At 37.7% G+C, this 15180-nt stretch overlaps 4 protein-coding genes across 5 annotated transcripts; all 4 read left to right on the top strand.

Moving 5' to 3' along the window:
- The first annotated feature begins 883 nt into the window (after positions 1 to 883).
- On the top strand, positions 884 to 2119 carry LOC110851788 (larval cuticle protein A3A). Its single transcript, XM_022099688.2, has 4 exons — positions 884 to 1043; positions 1206 to 1437; positions 1528 to 1739; positions 1824 to 2119. The coding sequence occupies exons 1-4, from the start codon at positions 1035 to 1037 to the stop codon at positions 1890 to 1892; spliced, it is 522 nt and encodes a 173-aa protein (XP_021955380.1). The 5' UTR covers positions 884 to 1034; the 3' UTR covers positions 1893 to 2119.
- Positions 2120 to 2374: 255 nt separating this feature from the next.
- On the top strand, positions 2375 to 3344 carry LOC110852335 (proteasome maturation protein). Its single transcript, XM_022100374.2, has 4 exons — positions 2375 to 2557; positions 2681 to 2747; positions 2851 to 3007; positions 3095 to 3344. The coding sequence occupies exons 1-4, from the start codon at positions 2517 to 2519 to the stop codon at positions 3199 to 3201; spliced, it is 372 nt and encodes a 123-aa protein (XP_021956066.1). The 5' UTR covers positions 2375 to 2516; the 3' UTR covers positions 3202 to 3344.
- A 150-nt stretch (positions 3345 to 3494) lies between these two features.
- On the top strand, positions 3495 to 6557 carry LOC110851753 (methyl farnesoate epoxidase). Of its 2 annotated transcripts, XM_035853667.1 has the most exons (7): positions 3495 to 3696; positions 3788 to 3856; positions 4050 to 4176; positions 4257 to 4369; positions 5133 to 5409; positions 5520 to 5773; positions 5847 to 6557. In XM_035853667.1, exons 3-7 carry the CDS (start codon positions 4088 to 4090, stop codon positions 6449 to 6451), a joined length of 1338 nt encoding a protein of 445 aa, XP_035709560.1. In that variant the 5' UTR covers positions 3495 to 3696; positions 3788 to 3856; positions 4050 to 4087; the 3' UTR covers positions 6452 to 6557. The 2 variants fall into 2 exon arrangements, with proteins under 2 accessions (XP_035709560.1, XP_021955338.1); XM_022099646.2 differs by having other exon boundaries at positions 3495 to 3856.
- A 692-nt stretch (positions 6558 to 7249) lies between these two features.
- LOC110851758 (protein decapentaplegic) lies at positions 7250 to 10111 on the top strand. The gene is made up of 4 exons (XM_022099650.2): positions 7250 to 8218; positions 8318 to 8975; positions 9071 to 9087; positions 9163 to 10111. The coding sequence occupies exons 1-4, from the start codon at positions 7735 to 7737 to the stop codon at positions 9399 to 9401; spliced, it is 1398 nt and encodes a 465-aa protein (XP_021955342.1). The 5' UTR covers positions 7250 to 7734; the 3' UTR covers positions 9402 to 10111.
- The last annotated feature ends 5069 nt before the right edge of the window (positions 10112 to 15180 follow it).

The following is a 15180-nucleotide window of genomic DNA, read 5'->3' as shown; positions in this document are numbered from 1 at the left end:
GGTATGGTTTGCTAAGAGCTCTCAACAAAGAGCAAGATCAAGTGTATAATTACTAATTGTGATAAGTATACACAGATTACTTGCAAAAAACCAAGCCACACAACAATAAGTGCCCCCCAAATCCTATAATAGTGAACGGATTAATACGCACACATTGACTATTACACATGTACGTATACGATTACATGCATGAAATGCAATATCAACCAAACTAATCTTAAGAGACAGATGCGTTACTTTGCTGTCACATGCCATTTTAATTACAATTCTCAAAATTAGTTGACTTAAATGGGGAAAATGCATCAACGGAACTTGGTCTATTATTTATAATCAAAAGAGAAATAATGTGATCAGCAACTATGTACATAGCTTTTTCGAGTAATAACAATAATAATAATTGACATACAAGGAGCACTTTTGGATTGGATTTTTGATGTCAAATCAGAAATCAAAAGTGTAACAAGTTCATAAAACAGTGCCAATGCTTTCAACTCGCGATATAAATGCCGTAATTTATTAAGGGCATACAGAGGTGATGGAAGTGCTCTTATTTCATTGTGAAAGATAGGGCAGGTGCTGCTGTGGCTGCTGCAAATGTAGAATTTTTTTATGCCAACAACGCCAAAGAACGTCCCTTTCACTATAACGTAATAATATTATCACTGCACAAGTTATTAGGAAGGGTACGATTTCGTGCCGTTATGGGGTGCATATGGCTCGTGTAAAGTACAACTGCTGTTATTATTCTGCCTTGATGGCAACATCTGCAAGTAAAAGACGTATTGAAGATTTTTTTCTCAAGAGAATCGCCCAACCAAACCTCCAAGCATGGACGTTATCATCCTTAAGTCATCGTGAAATGGTGTGAGCCTGAGTTGATTTTCCTATATGGAAAGCTTGCGCCTTGGTCACAAAACGCAGGGGGTTTACTATAAATTTTACTATAAATACTCAACCCACTCTGATAATCTACATCCAATACACATTTTTCACAGTTCAAGCAACAAGTCTTGGAAATTCCTCTCTCAGTCATCATGATGAAGGTATGTTCTTGGTTATTACATAATTATCATATAAAATGTATCACCACTCTTGGTTTTGGTTTTGTGACAAGTGACAACAAGTTTCTTTTGCATGGATTATTTTCCTTTCCACAATAATAACCAATACGTTGATTAAATTCCTCTCTACTTTTTCCGGATTAGATCGTGTCCCTCTTCGCCCTCGTGGGTGTGGCTGCCGCAGGAGTGGCTCCAGGTTTCGGCTATGCTGCCGCCCCCCTCGGCTACGCACACGCCGCTCCCCAATTGGCTTACGCCCACGGCCCAGCCATCGCCAAGGTTCACCACGCAGCTCCCCTTGCCTATGCTGCTCCCATCGCCAAGGCCATCGTTGCCCAACCAGAACCATACGACCCACACCCACAATACAACTACGGTATGTGCAAAATCGCCCAGTTTCCCAGTGAAAAATTATAAATCAATGAGACGACTGACCTAACTTCGTTTTTTTTGTTCGACTTGATAGGTTACTCCGTTTCCGACGGTTTGACCGGAGACTCCAAGACCGCTTCTGAATCCCGAGACGGAGATGTCGTCAAGGGACAATACTCTCTCGTCGAGCCCGACGGTGCCATCCGAACGGTCACCTACACCGCTGACCCCGTCAACGGATTCAACGCCGTCGTCGACAGACAAGCCCCAGGCGTCGTTAAGGCCGTCGCCCCAGTTGTGGCCAAGGTATTGCACTTTTGTCAATTTAAGGAGTTATCGATGTCATATGTGACTTGAGCAAATTTTTGATTATTTTCTTGTTTATTTTAGGTCCATGCTGCTCCCCTCGCTTACGCTCACGGTCCAGCGGTAGCTCACCACGGATATGCTCACTACTAGATAATAATAGTCGCGAAAATCTATTACTAAACTAGTAATTCTTGCTTTCATCTTAGTCAGTCTTTGACGCATATTCCTTGTAAAAAATACCTCCTCAGACCATTTGAGCTTCTCGTGCCCTTTCAAGCCATATACCCGATTGTATTATTTCTCGTTACCCGTGAGGTATTTATATACATGTTTTCTACCTGTCAAAGAAATAAAGCAGACGGAACTGAAAAATTATCTAAATTTACGATTTTATGCAATACTCATTTGTCATAAATATGCAAAATACTACTACTACTTGTAGCAAATACATGGATGTAATATTATTGCGTAAAATATCAAACTATCACCACATCAAAAATACTATTGTTATTATGCATACATCAATAAATCAGGAGTGGTAGCTTGTTGCAATTAATTAATTGCAACAATTTCCATTTTTCATGCAACGAAAAGGAGACTAAACTCTGGGCAAGTCGTTCTACGAGGAGAATTTTGCACTGTCAGTGAGCAAGACGCGAGTGGAATTGAGTCAAATTGAGCGATTCTAATATTACATTGTACAACCTTCCGGAAACAATACCTTGCAAATTTCGTTAAAATATTTGTAAAAGGTTCCTGATACTCGGATTTACAATGAGCAAACAATTTCAACTCCCTGATGCAATGGTTCTTGGGTATGTTCATTTTAATTAAGTAGTTAGTTTTATTTTTGTATTAAATTCAAAATTGGAATATTTGGAATTCCTTAATTACCAGTTATTAATTTGTCAAATAATTGATATGATTTAAATTTGTAGGCTCAACGCAAAAGCCAACACAACCAAGCTAGCGGCTGCCCATCCTTTAGAATCTTCAGAAAAATCGGTACGACCGGTCGAACTGTGACATTTACCAACGTCACAGTTCATAGTTAATTCAGTTAGCAATTCTATTTTATGCTAAATCAAATTTTTTCCCCAAATTATAGCACGAGAGTCGGGCAGAGCAAATGGAGTTTGCCATGCTGCGAAAAATTCAAGGAATTCATGCCCCCCTTCGCCTTCAAATGGAGAGAAAGGCGACCCTCAAGGTTGGACATTTACCATTTCTCCCACGACACAACGCGTCCTACAATGTGCTTACAGGTTTGCCAAATATAAATTGAATTGATAAATTCTAATTTCTAAATTCATGGAAGAGACTTAAATTAACCAATTTAAATTATATGATAGGGAAGGATGAAACGATCGATTTTGAAGATTTCTTAGGACATCCACATGAACCTGAAGTGATGGGCCAACCACACGCAGTTATGGAACGACAGTGGGGTCTTTTGTAAACCTTGATTTGAATTTTTCTCTTATGTATTTAAATAATTGTCACATCAAAATTTTATACTTTGTGTCCGGTACAGTTGAGATATATGGCCATGCTTAGAAGCTTGGAATTCACATTAATAAATTGAAGTACATATTACCATAATAGTAACATTACGTGTGTCTGTTCATTAAAATGATGCTGTTAAATATTGTATCATGGAATTGATTTTATCCAGTCATCGTATGCCAAGCTCCGTTCAAGGTTTGTCCACAAAAAAACAATGTGCATGTTGGTATAAACGATTAGTCCTTGTTCTCCTCAATTATGTATGTGTGTACAGCACGTAAAATAATTTCTACCCTGGCTAGTTAGCCAAAGCCAAAGTTAGCTTTACCTATTTGCAATGTAGTTTGGTTTGTGACATTGGTGCTGTAATATCTGTTAAACCTTGCGTAATATTGAAATCAAATCCGAATATATTCTGCATTTAATAGTCATATAATACTCTAATTCTGTGAGCAATCTTGCTAAAGCATATATTCATTTTCATTCAGTATCTTTTTTTCGAGACGGTAGTGTGATGACTGGATTTGAAATTTTGGCAGTCCTTCTATTGGGATTTTTATCCTTGCATTTCATTTTGACGAAGAAAAAGACGCAAAATCTTCCGCCAGGTATTAGCGTAATCTTTGTCATGTCATGCTGTAATGTAATTATTCAGGGGCCGCGGAACCATTATCCCCACAGAAATATTAGCCTTTCTTGTCTTTTAAATTAATTACTAGTTAGTGTTAGTATTAGTACATCCCCACGGTTCCGTGACCCCTGGCCATCTGGTCTGTCTATACGTTAAATGTTATGAAATAGGACCATCATGGAGTTGGCCACTGCTTGGACATCTTCCAATGTTGGGCTCCAAACCGTTTGAAACTTTTCAACAATGGAATAAAGATAAATATGGTCCAGTAATATCTGTAAAAATGGGGAGCTATCCGTAAAAAATAAATTTTCCCAAAGAAATGCATTGTATTGTGTTATACGGCAATCGTTTAATTAAATATAATTTCTTGTTAGTACTGTTGTACTCAATGACGCCAAGATAATAAAAGACGCTTTAAACCAAAATTCTCTAACTGGTCGCCCGAAAATCAAATTTTTCATGGACAGAAGCGGTGGGACAGCCAAAGGTTAGTTTTAGTTTGTGTTGTGATTGCTTTTGTAAATATATGAGTTTTGACCGCATATACCACAAAATCAGTAAGCCTAAGGAGGGGAGCTTGCGAGGTTGATAATAACAGATCTCGATGCCCTTTGGATATGTGATAGGGTCCTATGAGTGTACTAAAACCCTGAAGTGGTTTGACTCCATGGCCACATTTGCGCCCGCCACACCCACTCAAAAATGCCCAAAAAACGCTTTCACTCCAGTTTTCACTCACTTAAATCCACGCCAGAAATCCAATTTTACTCGGATTTTGAAATTTCTTTCACCATTACGCTCCCAGATAGTTGCTTTCTTCAATTCCATATCAAACTCAATTTTGCTGATGATTATTTCGCAGGCGTAATTTGAGTTGTTGATTACTACAACAATCCTCATTCAGAATTTCAAATTTTAAAAATACTAAAAATTTCGAAAAATTGGGTTTGATATTGGATTGAAGAAAGCAACTATCTGGGAGTGTAATGATGAAAGAAATTTCAAAATCCGAGTAAAATTGGATTTTTGACGTGGATTTGAGTGAGTGAAAACTGGAGTGAAAGCGTTTTTTGGGCATTTTTGAGTGGGTGTGGCGGGCGCAAATGTGGCCATGGAGTCAAACCACTTCAGGGTTTTAGTACACTCATGAGACCCTATCACATATCCAAAGGGCATCAAGATCTGTTATTATCAACCTCGCAAGCTCCCCTCCTAAGTGGCTCACTATAGCTAACTACAAAAACGCACAGGTATCCTTTTCACTGACGGCCACAAATGGTTGGAACAACGACGCTTTGCTCTTCGTCAATTGAGAGATTTTGGATTTGGTCGAAAGTCCATGGAATCCATCATAGCCGAAGAAGCTGTTGAACTGGCGGAAAGATTGCAATCTCATTGTGGAAAACCAATGTCAATTCAGATGGCATTTAATGCAGCGATTCTGAATGCATTATGGAGTTTGCTAACTGGAGAAAGATTTAAGCAAGACGACCCAGACTTGGCAGCGACTTTGAACATTTTGACAACGTATTGCTAATTTTTACTTGAGTTAACTCAGTTTACTTGACATGAGTTATAATACTGGAGATGATGCGCAGATCTAAATATATACATTGTTTTTATTGCTACGTATATAGATCAGTCCAAGAAAACAACACGATTCAAGGCGTTGCAACATTCCTCCCGTTTATTGCCAAATGGTTTCCAAACCTGTCAGGATATACACGCATGATGAGGGATGTTCCGCTTGTTACTGATTTTGTTTGGAAAACAATCCCATATCACGAAGAAACATTCCAAGAGGGTGTCAAACGAGACTTTCTCGACGTGTATATCGACGAAGTGCGCAAAACGAAAGATCCAAATTCACCATTTCATAAATCCAATTCTGGTAACATTTACTGTTTTTTTACTCCAATAATACTCTGTGACGGGAAACTGTATTATGATATTTATTTGTGCAGAAATGAACTGGGTCTTGATTGACCTGTTTATAGCAGGCACAGAGACCACTTCCACAACGTTGAGCTGGACATTCCTTTACATGGCGAAATACCAGGCGGTCCAAAAGAAGCTGCACGAGGAAATTGACAGAGTCGTCGGACCTTCCAGACAGCCATGTTTAAATGATCGAAATGAAATGCATTATACGCAAGCTGTCATGCACGAGGTTATGCGAGACTCCACCCTCGTTCCGTTTGCACTATTTCATAATACGACCGAAGATACTGAAATTGGTGGCTATTTCGTCCCGAAAGATACTTTGATAATTCCCAATATTCATGCCGTTCATCATGATGCAGACGTTTGGGGAGATCTTGACTTCAGACCAGAGAGATTTTTGAATGAGAAAGGAGAATTTCAGAGACATGAGAATTTTATGGCCTTCTCTACGGGCAAAAGAGTCTGTCTAGGCGAGGGTCTAGCCAGGGATGAATATTTCTTGTTTTTGACAACTCTTTTTCAAAAGTTTCATGTTTCGGTTGATGGTGAGATTAATATGGAAGGATTTGTTGGACTTGTTCTTTCCCCAAAACCTCACAAATTTATTTTGAAGGAGAGGATGTGAACACTGATTTAATTAGATTTAAACAACTTTATGTTCTAATTATCCCAAAATATTCGCATTATTCTGAACTAAATAAATAATCAACTTCAAATTCATCATCATACAATTCTCACTTTGCGTCGCTTTGCCTTTGTCCAGCATTTTGTAACATCTCACTCTCTACACACATATGTACATACATACATAAATAATTCATTGTATCATAGAAAATACGAGGATGATAATGTCATGTCTTGTCATCACATTTCCACAACAAAGTCTCATCACTTTAATAATAGGCTCACTCAGCTCAAACAAAGCACAGCCTTTTTTCTCATTCGTTAGCAACTCCCTCCTGGGTCAGCAGATCTCTGACTGATCTCTCAGAGGGTGGGTAAATTCTGACTGGACTCGTTCCAGACTTGGAACCTGTAGTACAAACAAAGTAAGAAATAAATGAGCATTGTTTCCTCAGATAATGAAGACAAGGATGATAGGCAAATCAGAGGCAGCAAACAAACAGGACCATCCCAAGTACCTACAACATGCATGGGAGACTGCGTGGCCCCAAAGCAAGCAGGATAGACAAATGCTCGCCGTGAATATAATTATTGAAGAAAAATGAGGTAAGAAGTATCCAGGCCTAGTTGTGCAGTTGACGGAAGAAAGACATGCTCCACAACATATACATAAACCTGATTACTTATATGTGATGCACATACTTTTCCTTTGTGGTTCATACGTTATGAACAATGCAGCCAATCTGGAGTCACGTTTGAGGCTGCTTGCTGGACAACCCAAAAAATAAGTAAACCAAGACTTACTTGGTTTATGAGTTTGTGTGCTTTAAAGCACACAAATGGAATCATACCACAAAACGCAAGCATCAATCTTCTCCATGAGTTGAGAAAAGGTTCAAAGTTTTTTATTGTTGAGGAATCTCATTTCTTCAAAGTCTCTCGGGAAATGATGATGACGACGATCATCAACTCCTCATGAGCACCAGGCATTGTCTTTTTGTACCACATTGTTTCCGCATTAACGCTGTCCTCGAGTCTCAATCTCGTTTTCGTGATCTTCCGTCACCTAATTATGTATAGTTGCTCTTTTACATAGTAAAATCATAGTAAATCAATATGACTAGTTGCACCAACGATAAATATCCATGAAGCTACCCGGACTGAATAAATAAAGGTGGACTTTACATATTCAATTAGTAGTGACCAATTTAATACTATGGTGTCAACAGTAAAAACAGCAGTGTCCAAGTGCCTCATCAGTGTAATTGTTACGAGTGCACAATAATGGTGCAAGTGATTGTAAAGATGTTGTTTTTACTCGTTTTACTAATTCTTTTCCAACCCGGCTCATACAACTTTCTTTGTGCAACAAAGACTACTTCGACCATTGTTTCAACTACTAATCTTAAGAGCATAATATTAAAAACTACGGGTGTTGTGACAGAAAACAAAAGCACTAAGTCGTCTCAAATTACATCTTCTCCGTGGCATGGAATAAGCCAACATTTTGTTACGAATTACTTTTTTACTCTAAATAGTTCCTCAAACATTCGAAACAGTGCACGTTTTCATGAGCATAGCACTAATACGGATCCACATCGGTTACTTTTTCTTGACCAAAAGCAATTGGAATTGAAGAAACGGGCGGAAAGAGACCGAAATAAGAAGCTAAAAGTATCAAGACAGTTTGAAGTAGTTAATTCCAGCTCATTACATGGGAGATTAGTTCAAAGCACAAATACCATTCGGAGTTTTTACCACGATACAGGTCTGAAGTTTTGCCATATTTTTCATAAATGTGTACATATTTATTTATCTGCATCCACAATTATTTATTTATGTACCTATTTACTATGTAACAATGAAGGAAATGAGGCCGAGTTGGAAGGTTTCCATTCTCACGTGACCTTTGACATCTCACCAATCCCATCAAATGAAAAGATTACAATAGCACAACTTCAGCTCCTATTCGCAGTTTCCAAACGAAACAGGAACGTGTCCAACGTCACTATTCAAATTGTGGTGCATGACCTCGTGAAAGTAGTTCAACCTTCGAAAACAACATCAACAATTGGCCAAATCAGCCTTCCCATTGACGCCAAGATGCTAAAACTGAGCAAATTGGATTCCAACTTTTGGCTCAACTTTGACGTAATCTCTGCCGTAAGCAGAATCCAGCATCAGTCCAGAAAGAGAAAACTTTCACTTGGCATTGAACTCATTGTCCACGATGGAAACTTATTGTCTTTAGAACCGGAAATTCAAAACTATATTCGAGTAAAGCGGTCATCATTATTAAATCTACCAAATAATCAATCCAAACCTTCAACGTTTTCACAACTCCATACGTACGCTGATGATCGCAATCGTCCGAGACAGTTCAACGTGAAGAAGGAGAAGCCCCTTTCTCGAGGCCATAGATCTCATAGGAATCACAGACGAAAAAATCATCGATTAAAAAATAGGAACATTTGTTCCAGAAAGAGAATGTTTGTGGATTTCACAGATGTTGGCTGGAATGATTGGTACGAGCACACGACCTTAAATAATAACCACATTTGATCATGTTTTCACTTACTTTGTCAGCTCTTTAATACGATTTACATTTTTTAATTTCCAGGATTGTTGCTCCTCCAGGTGGGTGCAGTATAGGTTAATATGCTAATATTGTTACACTGCTAATTGTCTCCATATAATACACCCCTGGCACAGGTTATCAAGCGTTTTACTGTTCTGGAGAGTGTCCGTTCCCGTTGGCAGAGCACCTCAACGCCACAAACCATGCCGTGATCCAGGCGCTGGTGAACTCCATGAGTCCAGGACGCGTGCCCCCGCCTTGCTGCGTCCCCAAACGCTACTCCTCCCTCTCACTTCTCTACACGGACAGCTCCGACAGAATTGTGCTAAAACACTACAAGGAGATGATCGTCGAAAGTTGTGGCTGCAGTTGAAGTCTGCACACCTCCATTCGTAAAGAATGTAAAGGCAAGAAATTATAAAAATGTGGTGGGCCTCAAAATTTATGTGTTTATTTGATGTAGTAAAAACATGTATCATTATTATTGTTATTGCATAATTAGGCCCTGGTGTAACAATGTCTTACTATATAAATATTAGGTTTCAATCGTCGTTACCAAAAACTGAGAAACATGCCATAAATTAGGGTACGATGTAAATAGGGATTGCCGACTAACTTGATAGACCGCGTTATGAGAGAGTATATTACAGCCTTTTTATTTTTGTAAAAACTTTTTGTTGTTTGTGTAAAGATGGATTTTACAAACATTTACACTTTTTGTGTGTAACATGCCTGATATTGTAATTGATTTCTTTATTGTTTGTTATATTCCTCCCCCATTAATTTTACTTGTACATTACACGCACATTTCACATCTTTATTTTTTAATCGGTCTGCAAGGGAAGCTAAACAAGGAAGGAAGGAAAGAAAGTCATTCACGAGTCTCTGAATTAAAGTGCTCATGCATTCACTTGTATTATTATTTTTATTATCTGCTACATATTCGTTGAGCCTTCCTTCGCAGAGAAGAAACTAATTTTCAGACCCATCACAACTCAACTCGATGAAGTCATTGTAGATGAGTTTATGTGCTTATGCTCAACTTAAGAAGAAATAAAAGCTGAACAAGATGTTAAAGTCAGAGTGAAGTAGGTCCATCCGACTTTTTTGTTTGTTGAGATTTATCTTTGGGAGGTGGACTTTTACACGGAAGAGGGTCTGCTACATAGTAAAATATGCTCTGTGTGTATGGAAGAAGGACCACCAGCCTGGTTTTCTTGGACTCTTTCTTTCGGTTATGCTAGAATTTGTTGTAAAGAGGGCATGAAAACGAGGCATGCTGAACTTTGTTGGCTTCCATTCTTCCTTTTAAATAATGTCATTAATAATAATAACAATGCCCATCCATCCATATCCAAACACTGCCTTTCTACCTTGCAGACTTAACGAGCAGTATGTACTCAAATTATTACTGATTTCTGCTACATTGAATTGACAGTCCAGATTTTACATTGGATCCCCAAGCTCAAATTATCCGAAATTACTAATAGAGCGCTATCTTATCGTATATACATATATCCCATACATATATATGTATGCTCACTACCAAGATAAATCCGTATAGCACAGCTTCATTGTCGTCCTTTTATTGCCCAATACCAATAATCTATGTGATACGGCCCTTTGCATTGAACTTGGGACTTGTGAGATTGAGAATTTGTTGTTCCCTTCTTAAGTACCTTTGCTGTTTATTGTTTTGTTTCTTGTGTCAGGAAAATCTATAAACATGAAAACCCCATTATGCTCCATTTGCCTTCGGCCTATTTACGTCCTTGATAATCTTAGATTTATATACGAGAGGTGACAAGAACGATAAGGTAGTTGGAAAAGTAATAGAGCTGTTGAAAAATATGAAAAATACTGTGTAATTTATTTCAATTTTTGACATAGTGATAATAATATGTAGTATGATGACCGGTTCCAAATGGAAATATGCAAGCAACGTACATTCATACGTAAATTTGTTGCGTTATACATACGTGAATATTACTTTGTAACAATGCATAACAAAACAGAGGTCGTGCATTATGTCAGATGATGCATGATTGCTGGAGAAAAGTTGATGATGGGTTCAATCAGAATATTTTTGAAGGCACTCCAACTTAGGTGCACGTGAGTACGTATTATTTAAGTAGTTGAGAGTGCCCTATCAAAATTGTTTATGATTATACCACACAAATAGGTACTGGTTTATTCAGAGGTCTTTTATTATTATTATTGGGACCCTTCTTCTGGTTGGAATTTATGCATCTCAACATTTAATATACAGTCGCTTTTATGTAGTACATCAAAACCCTTTCGTTGGTCCTTCAGTTTAGTTAAACTGGTTAAACTGCATATACGCAGATAGTCAAAAGACGCTCTCACACAACTCGGACTGATTACACAATAATGACTTGAAGATTTTGTTAAGAGAAAACGTGAGTCTTCTCCCTCCACACAATTAATGGGGTGAATGAAATTGGTGTAAGTAAAGGTTTCCTATCATCGTCAACCAGTAACAACATGCAGCAGCAACCATCAACAACTTTACTGCTTCTTGGGTGAATTACGGCATCTCGATTTTTAAATAAAGTAATTCCGGATAAAATGGTTCCAGATAGACATCCAGGGACGACTCTGTGCGTTCAACATTTCTCATGAATATTATTCGGTTAATCTCATATGATGTGGATAAAATGGTAAAATTTAGATCTCAATAGGTAATTTTTAGTTCATGATTTTGTATTTTTTTCATGCTCAGCCCAAGCTAAACCTACAGCACAACAGATCAACAAGACCGGAAATCTATTATTGAAAAACTCAGTGTTCATTAAACAAAAATGCAGTCAAAGCAAGGTTTGGTCTTGCAATTAGTCAATGGTTCTTTGGTGGCTGGATAGAACAAGAGAACATCGTGGCTTACTCTTCTTCCCAATATACTTTTTCCAGCAGAGGAGATAATGATGCGTCTTTTCAGGTAGTTTTAGGTGGACTGCAGTATATAATTTCCTTTGTGGTGAAACGTCCGCGGCACTGTAATCAAAATTTTGAAAAATAATGGAGGACTAGAATGACAAAAGAACAAATCCATTAAACACCATGTTTACGCCAGCACAGTTTTTCATGTTGGAGTATACCCTTGATATTATTCGACTTTTACATATCCTTCACTTTGGTAAAGGAAAAAATCTCTCTTTGAAGGCTGACAAACTTGCCGATAGTAATTATTTTAGTTTGTCCTGGACAAGATGTGACTGGAAATGAAATTGCCGTGTAACATGAGAGAGGGAAAAAGACGGAGAAGATCCTTTTATGATATGCATTATTACTTATGTATAGAATATAACCATGCACATAAGTATGTGCATTTATTACTTACTTGCAATTAGTCGGAGCTATTATCTGATGACAATTTTGGTATGGCAAACTTTTGTTCCATAAAGTGCTACTAATAAAAATAAGTCAGTACCAAACGATCATTCATGAGAAGGCAATACATAAGCCATAAGCCATACGTAGGAGCGTTGAGTTACAGACAAATGTGTTTTCTGCATCTCATAAATACTTGCGTCAATCGGTGATGTATGAAATAATCTCAACTTGACTGTCCAAAATTTGTATCGAATCAACAATTATATTTTGCTGATTTTGAATTCATAATTAATTCATAAGTTGTAATGAGAAACTAGCCAAAGATTCTCAGTTGCATGTAAAATGGGCGATATACCAGATTTCTGCATAGGTGGATACCGGCTATCTTAAATTCCTTTTAAATTTTAAGAATGTCACATTATTTAATTATTGTTGCCAAATCACTTTTGATCTCGTATTTACAGTTGTAATTCATATCTGGTTGACCAAGCACATCAACACGCATCTTAAGGATTACTTGTTTTCTGTTTACGCATTCACAAGTATTACAGAATAATGTAATGTGATGCGAAGATTAAATAACGATTCCACCCTTATTGACGCATAAATAATTGACAAAACATAAATACGTGCCATTTATAGAAAATATGGAAGTTTGGAGTTAAATTTAAATGTATAAGTATGTACGGATTTTGCGTTCTAATAAGGCAAATTGTTTATGCAACTTATATAATTATATAACTTCATATACAGGAAAAAAATATGCACTCTCGATTTAACAGCACATTTCTGATACAGTTTTGTTGGAATATAAAATGCACAGGATTCCAACGACTGTGAGACGAGGCATGTCACAAACTTGTTGTGTTTAGCTAGCCTGTGTCTTCTGGATGATCTGCTTGGGTTACGTGCATTATTAGTGTCAATATAGCTTGTCCAGCAGAGAGCAGTTGGAGGAAATAGAGAATGTGTATGATCTCCAAGCCGTCTTATTAAAGAAATGTTGCCTGTAATGAAATTATTATTATATTCAGTGGACGTATGGTTAGTCAAATAGTTGGTATGTACATGGGGACATCAGCTGAACACCGACTGTTCTGCAGATTATTTTTACTTGCATGGATGGAACAGGCTGATTCAAAGGACAGAGGAAAACAAGTGGAGCTCCTCGGCTATAAAAGCGATTGTTGAAACCACGCACGGCTTTGTGGAAAGCGTACTTTTGCATGAACGAAATGTCACACTGCATCTCATCTTCGTCCTCTCCTTAAATTCCCCACAGCACGGAATTCGTTCCCCAACACAGCTCAGCTATAGGAGAAAACTGCTCATATTTTTTTTAATGGTGTGGAGTGGACCTACATGTCAAAACCTTTCAAAGCAATTACAAATCAATCAAGTTCAACTTCGCTTTCGGAGAAACAAACTCGAAAAATACTGAAATGAATTTTAATCGTGATTCTGTTATGGCGTGGGTAGTTGTAGCACACCTTTTTAACCTTGGGTAAGGCTTGTACAATATTTATTTGCAGATTCACGAAGTACATTGTACTTAGAATCGAAAATATATGATTCAGATTGGTCACATCGCTGCCTCGTCCGGAACCGAGATGTCCGCCCTGTCCCGTTGGAGGTTGTCCCACCCCAACAGCGTGTGAACATGGCATCTTCACTGATATTTGTGGGAGACATAGTTGTGCCAAGGTGTGTGTAAAACTTGTACCCATTTTAAGCGAAAGGCTAAATGAGATTGTTGAAAGATTAAGAACATGAGATTATTAATTCGAAATTTTTTTGTTTGATAAAAATCAGGGTCCTGGTGATCGCTGCAAAGTTCGACGATTTCGAATGCTTGCCCAAGCGAACTGTGGGGACGGGATGTATTGTCATTGCGGCGTATGCATGGGATGCTCCCTAACAACGTACGACTGTTATGAAGACACGTGTGTAATTCCAATGTCTTCCAAGTGATTTAAAAATAGGTTGCCAAAATCATGATCATCAAATTTTAGAGTACGACTTTCAAGGCTATAAATCATAATCTATTATACAGCTTCATGGGGTAATTCGTTCATGCCTCCAGTTTGTCTGTGATCGATACACTACACTATTTACAGCCAGAAAATATCAGTATAATCAGTTAAACATAATCTTCTATTCAACTATTTATCTCTTCTTTATTGTTATGTATGTATGTGTGCTGCTTGAGCAATATAATTTATAAATCTGCAAAAGTTTCGAGAAACTTTGCCTGTAATGATTGATTGCATGCATGCATTGGTCATACTTATAATTAACAAGAGGTATGTATATTTGGATCATGACACGAGACATTTTAAAGATTTACATTGATTCGTTAGCCTTCAATGTATGTAATTACTTGGACCGTCGTCTTGTATGCGTTAGTATTATTTCGTAGCAGTGCAGTGTATTAGTATTATTGAGCGAGATTGAGTTATTATGGGCAGATAATTTTTATGTACTCTCTGACAATCATGTTTATTAACTGATAGTTGAAAAGTAGCAATTTGGCATGATCTTTGAATCTTTTCGTGATCCATGATTAAAATCCTGCGTTAAAATACATTTGCACTGGATGACTTATTATTCAACTTTTAGCTGGGTTGTGGCATTTCCAAGTAGATTTCGATATCCAACTGCTTTTATTAGACTGGAAAGAGGAGGAAATGTTTTAGTACAAAGTTTTTCATAGTAGCTTTGCAAAGTTGGTTGTTGTTGTGCCGGCAAAACACTTAAATGATTATGTGCATAACTCTTGATGAACCAGACAAGTCTTC

Source organism: Folsomia candida, unplaced genomic scaffold (assembly GCF_002217175.1).
Source record: "Folsomia candida strain VU population unplaced genomic scaffold, ASM221717v1 Fcan01_Sc007, whole genome shotgun sequence".
In the NCBI taxonomy this organism is placed as follows: Eukaryota; Metazoa; Arthropoda; class Collembola; order Entomobryomorpha; family Isotomidae; genus Folsomia; species Folsomia candida.
Note: the sequence above shows the minus strand (reverse complement) of the source record. Positions and strands in the feature narration are given on the sequence as shown.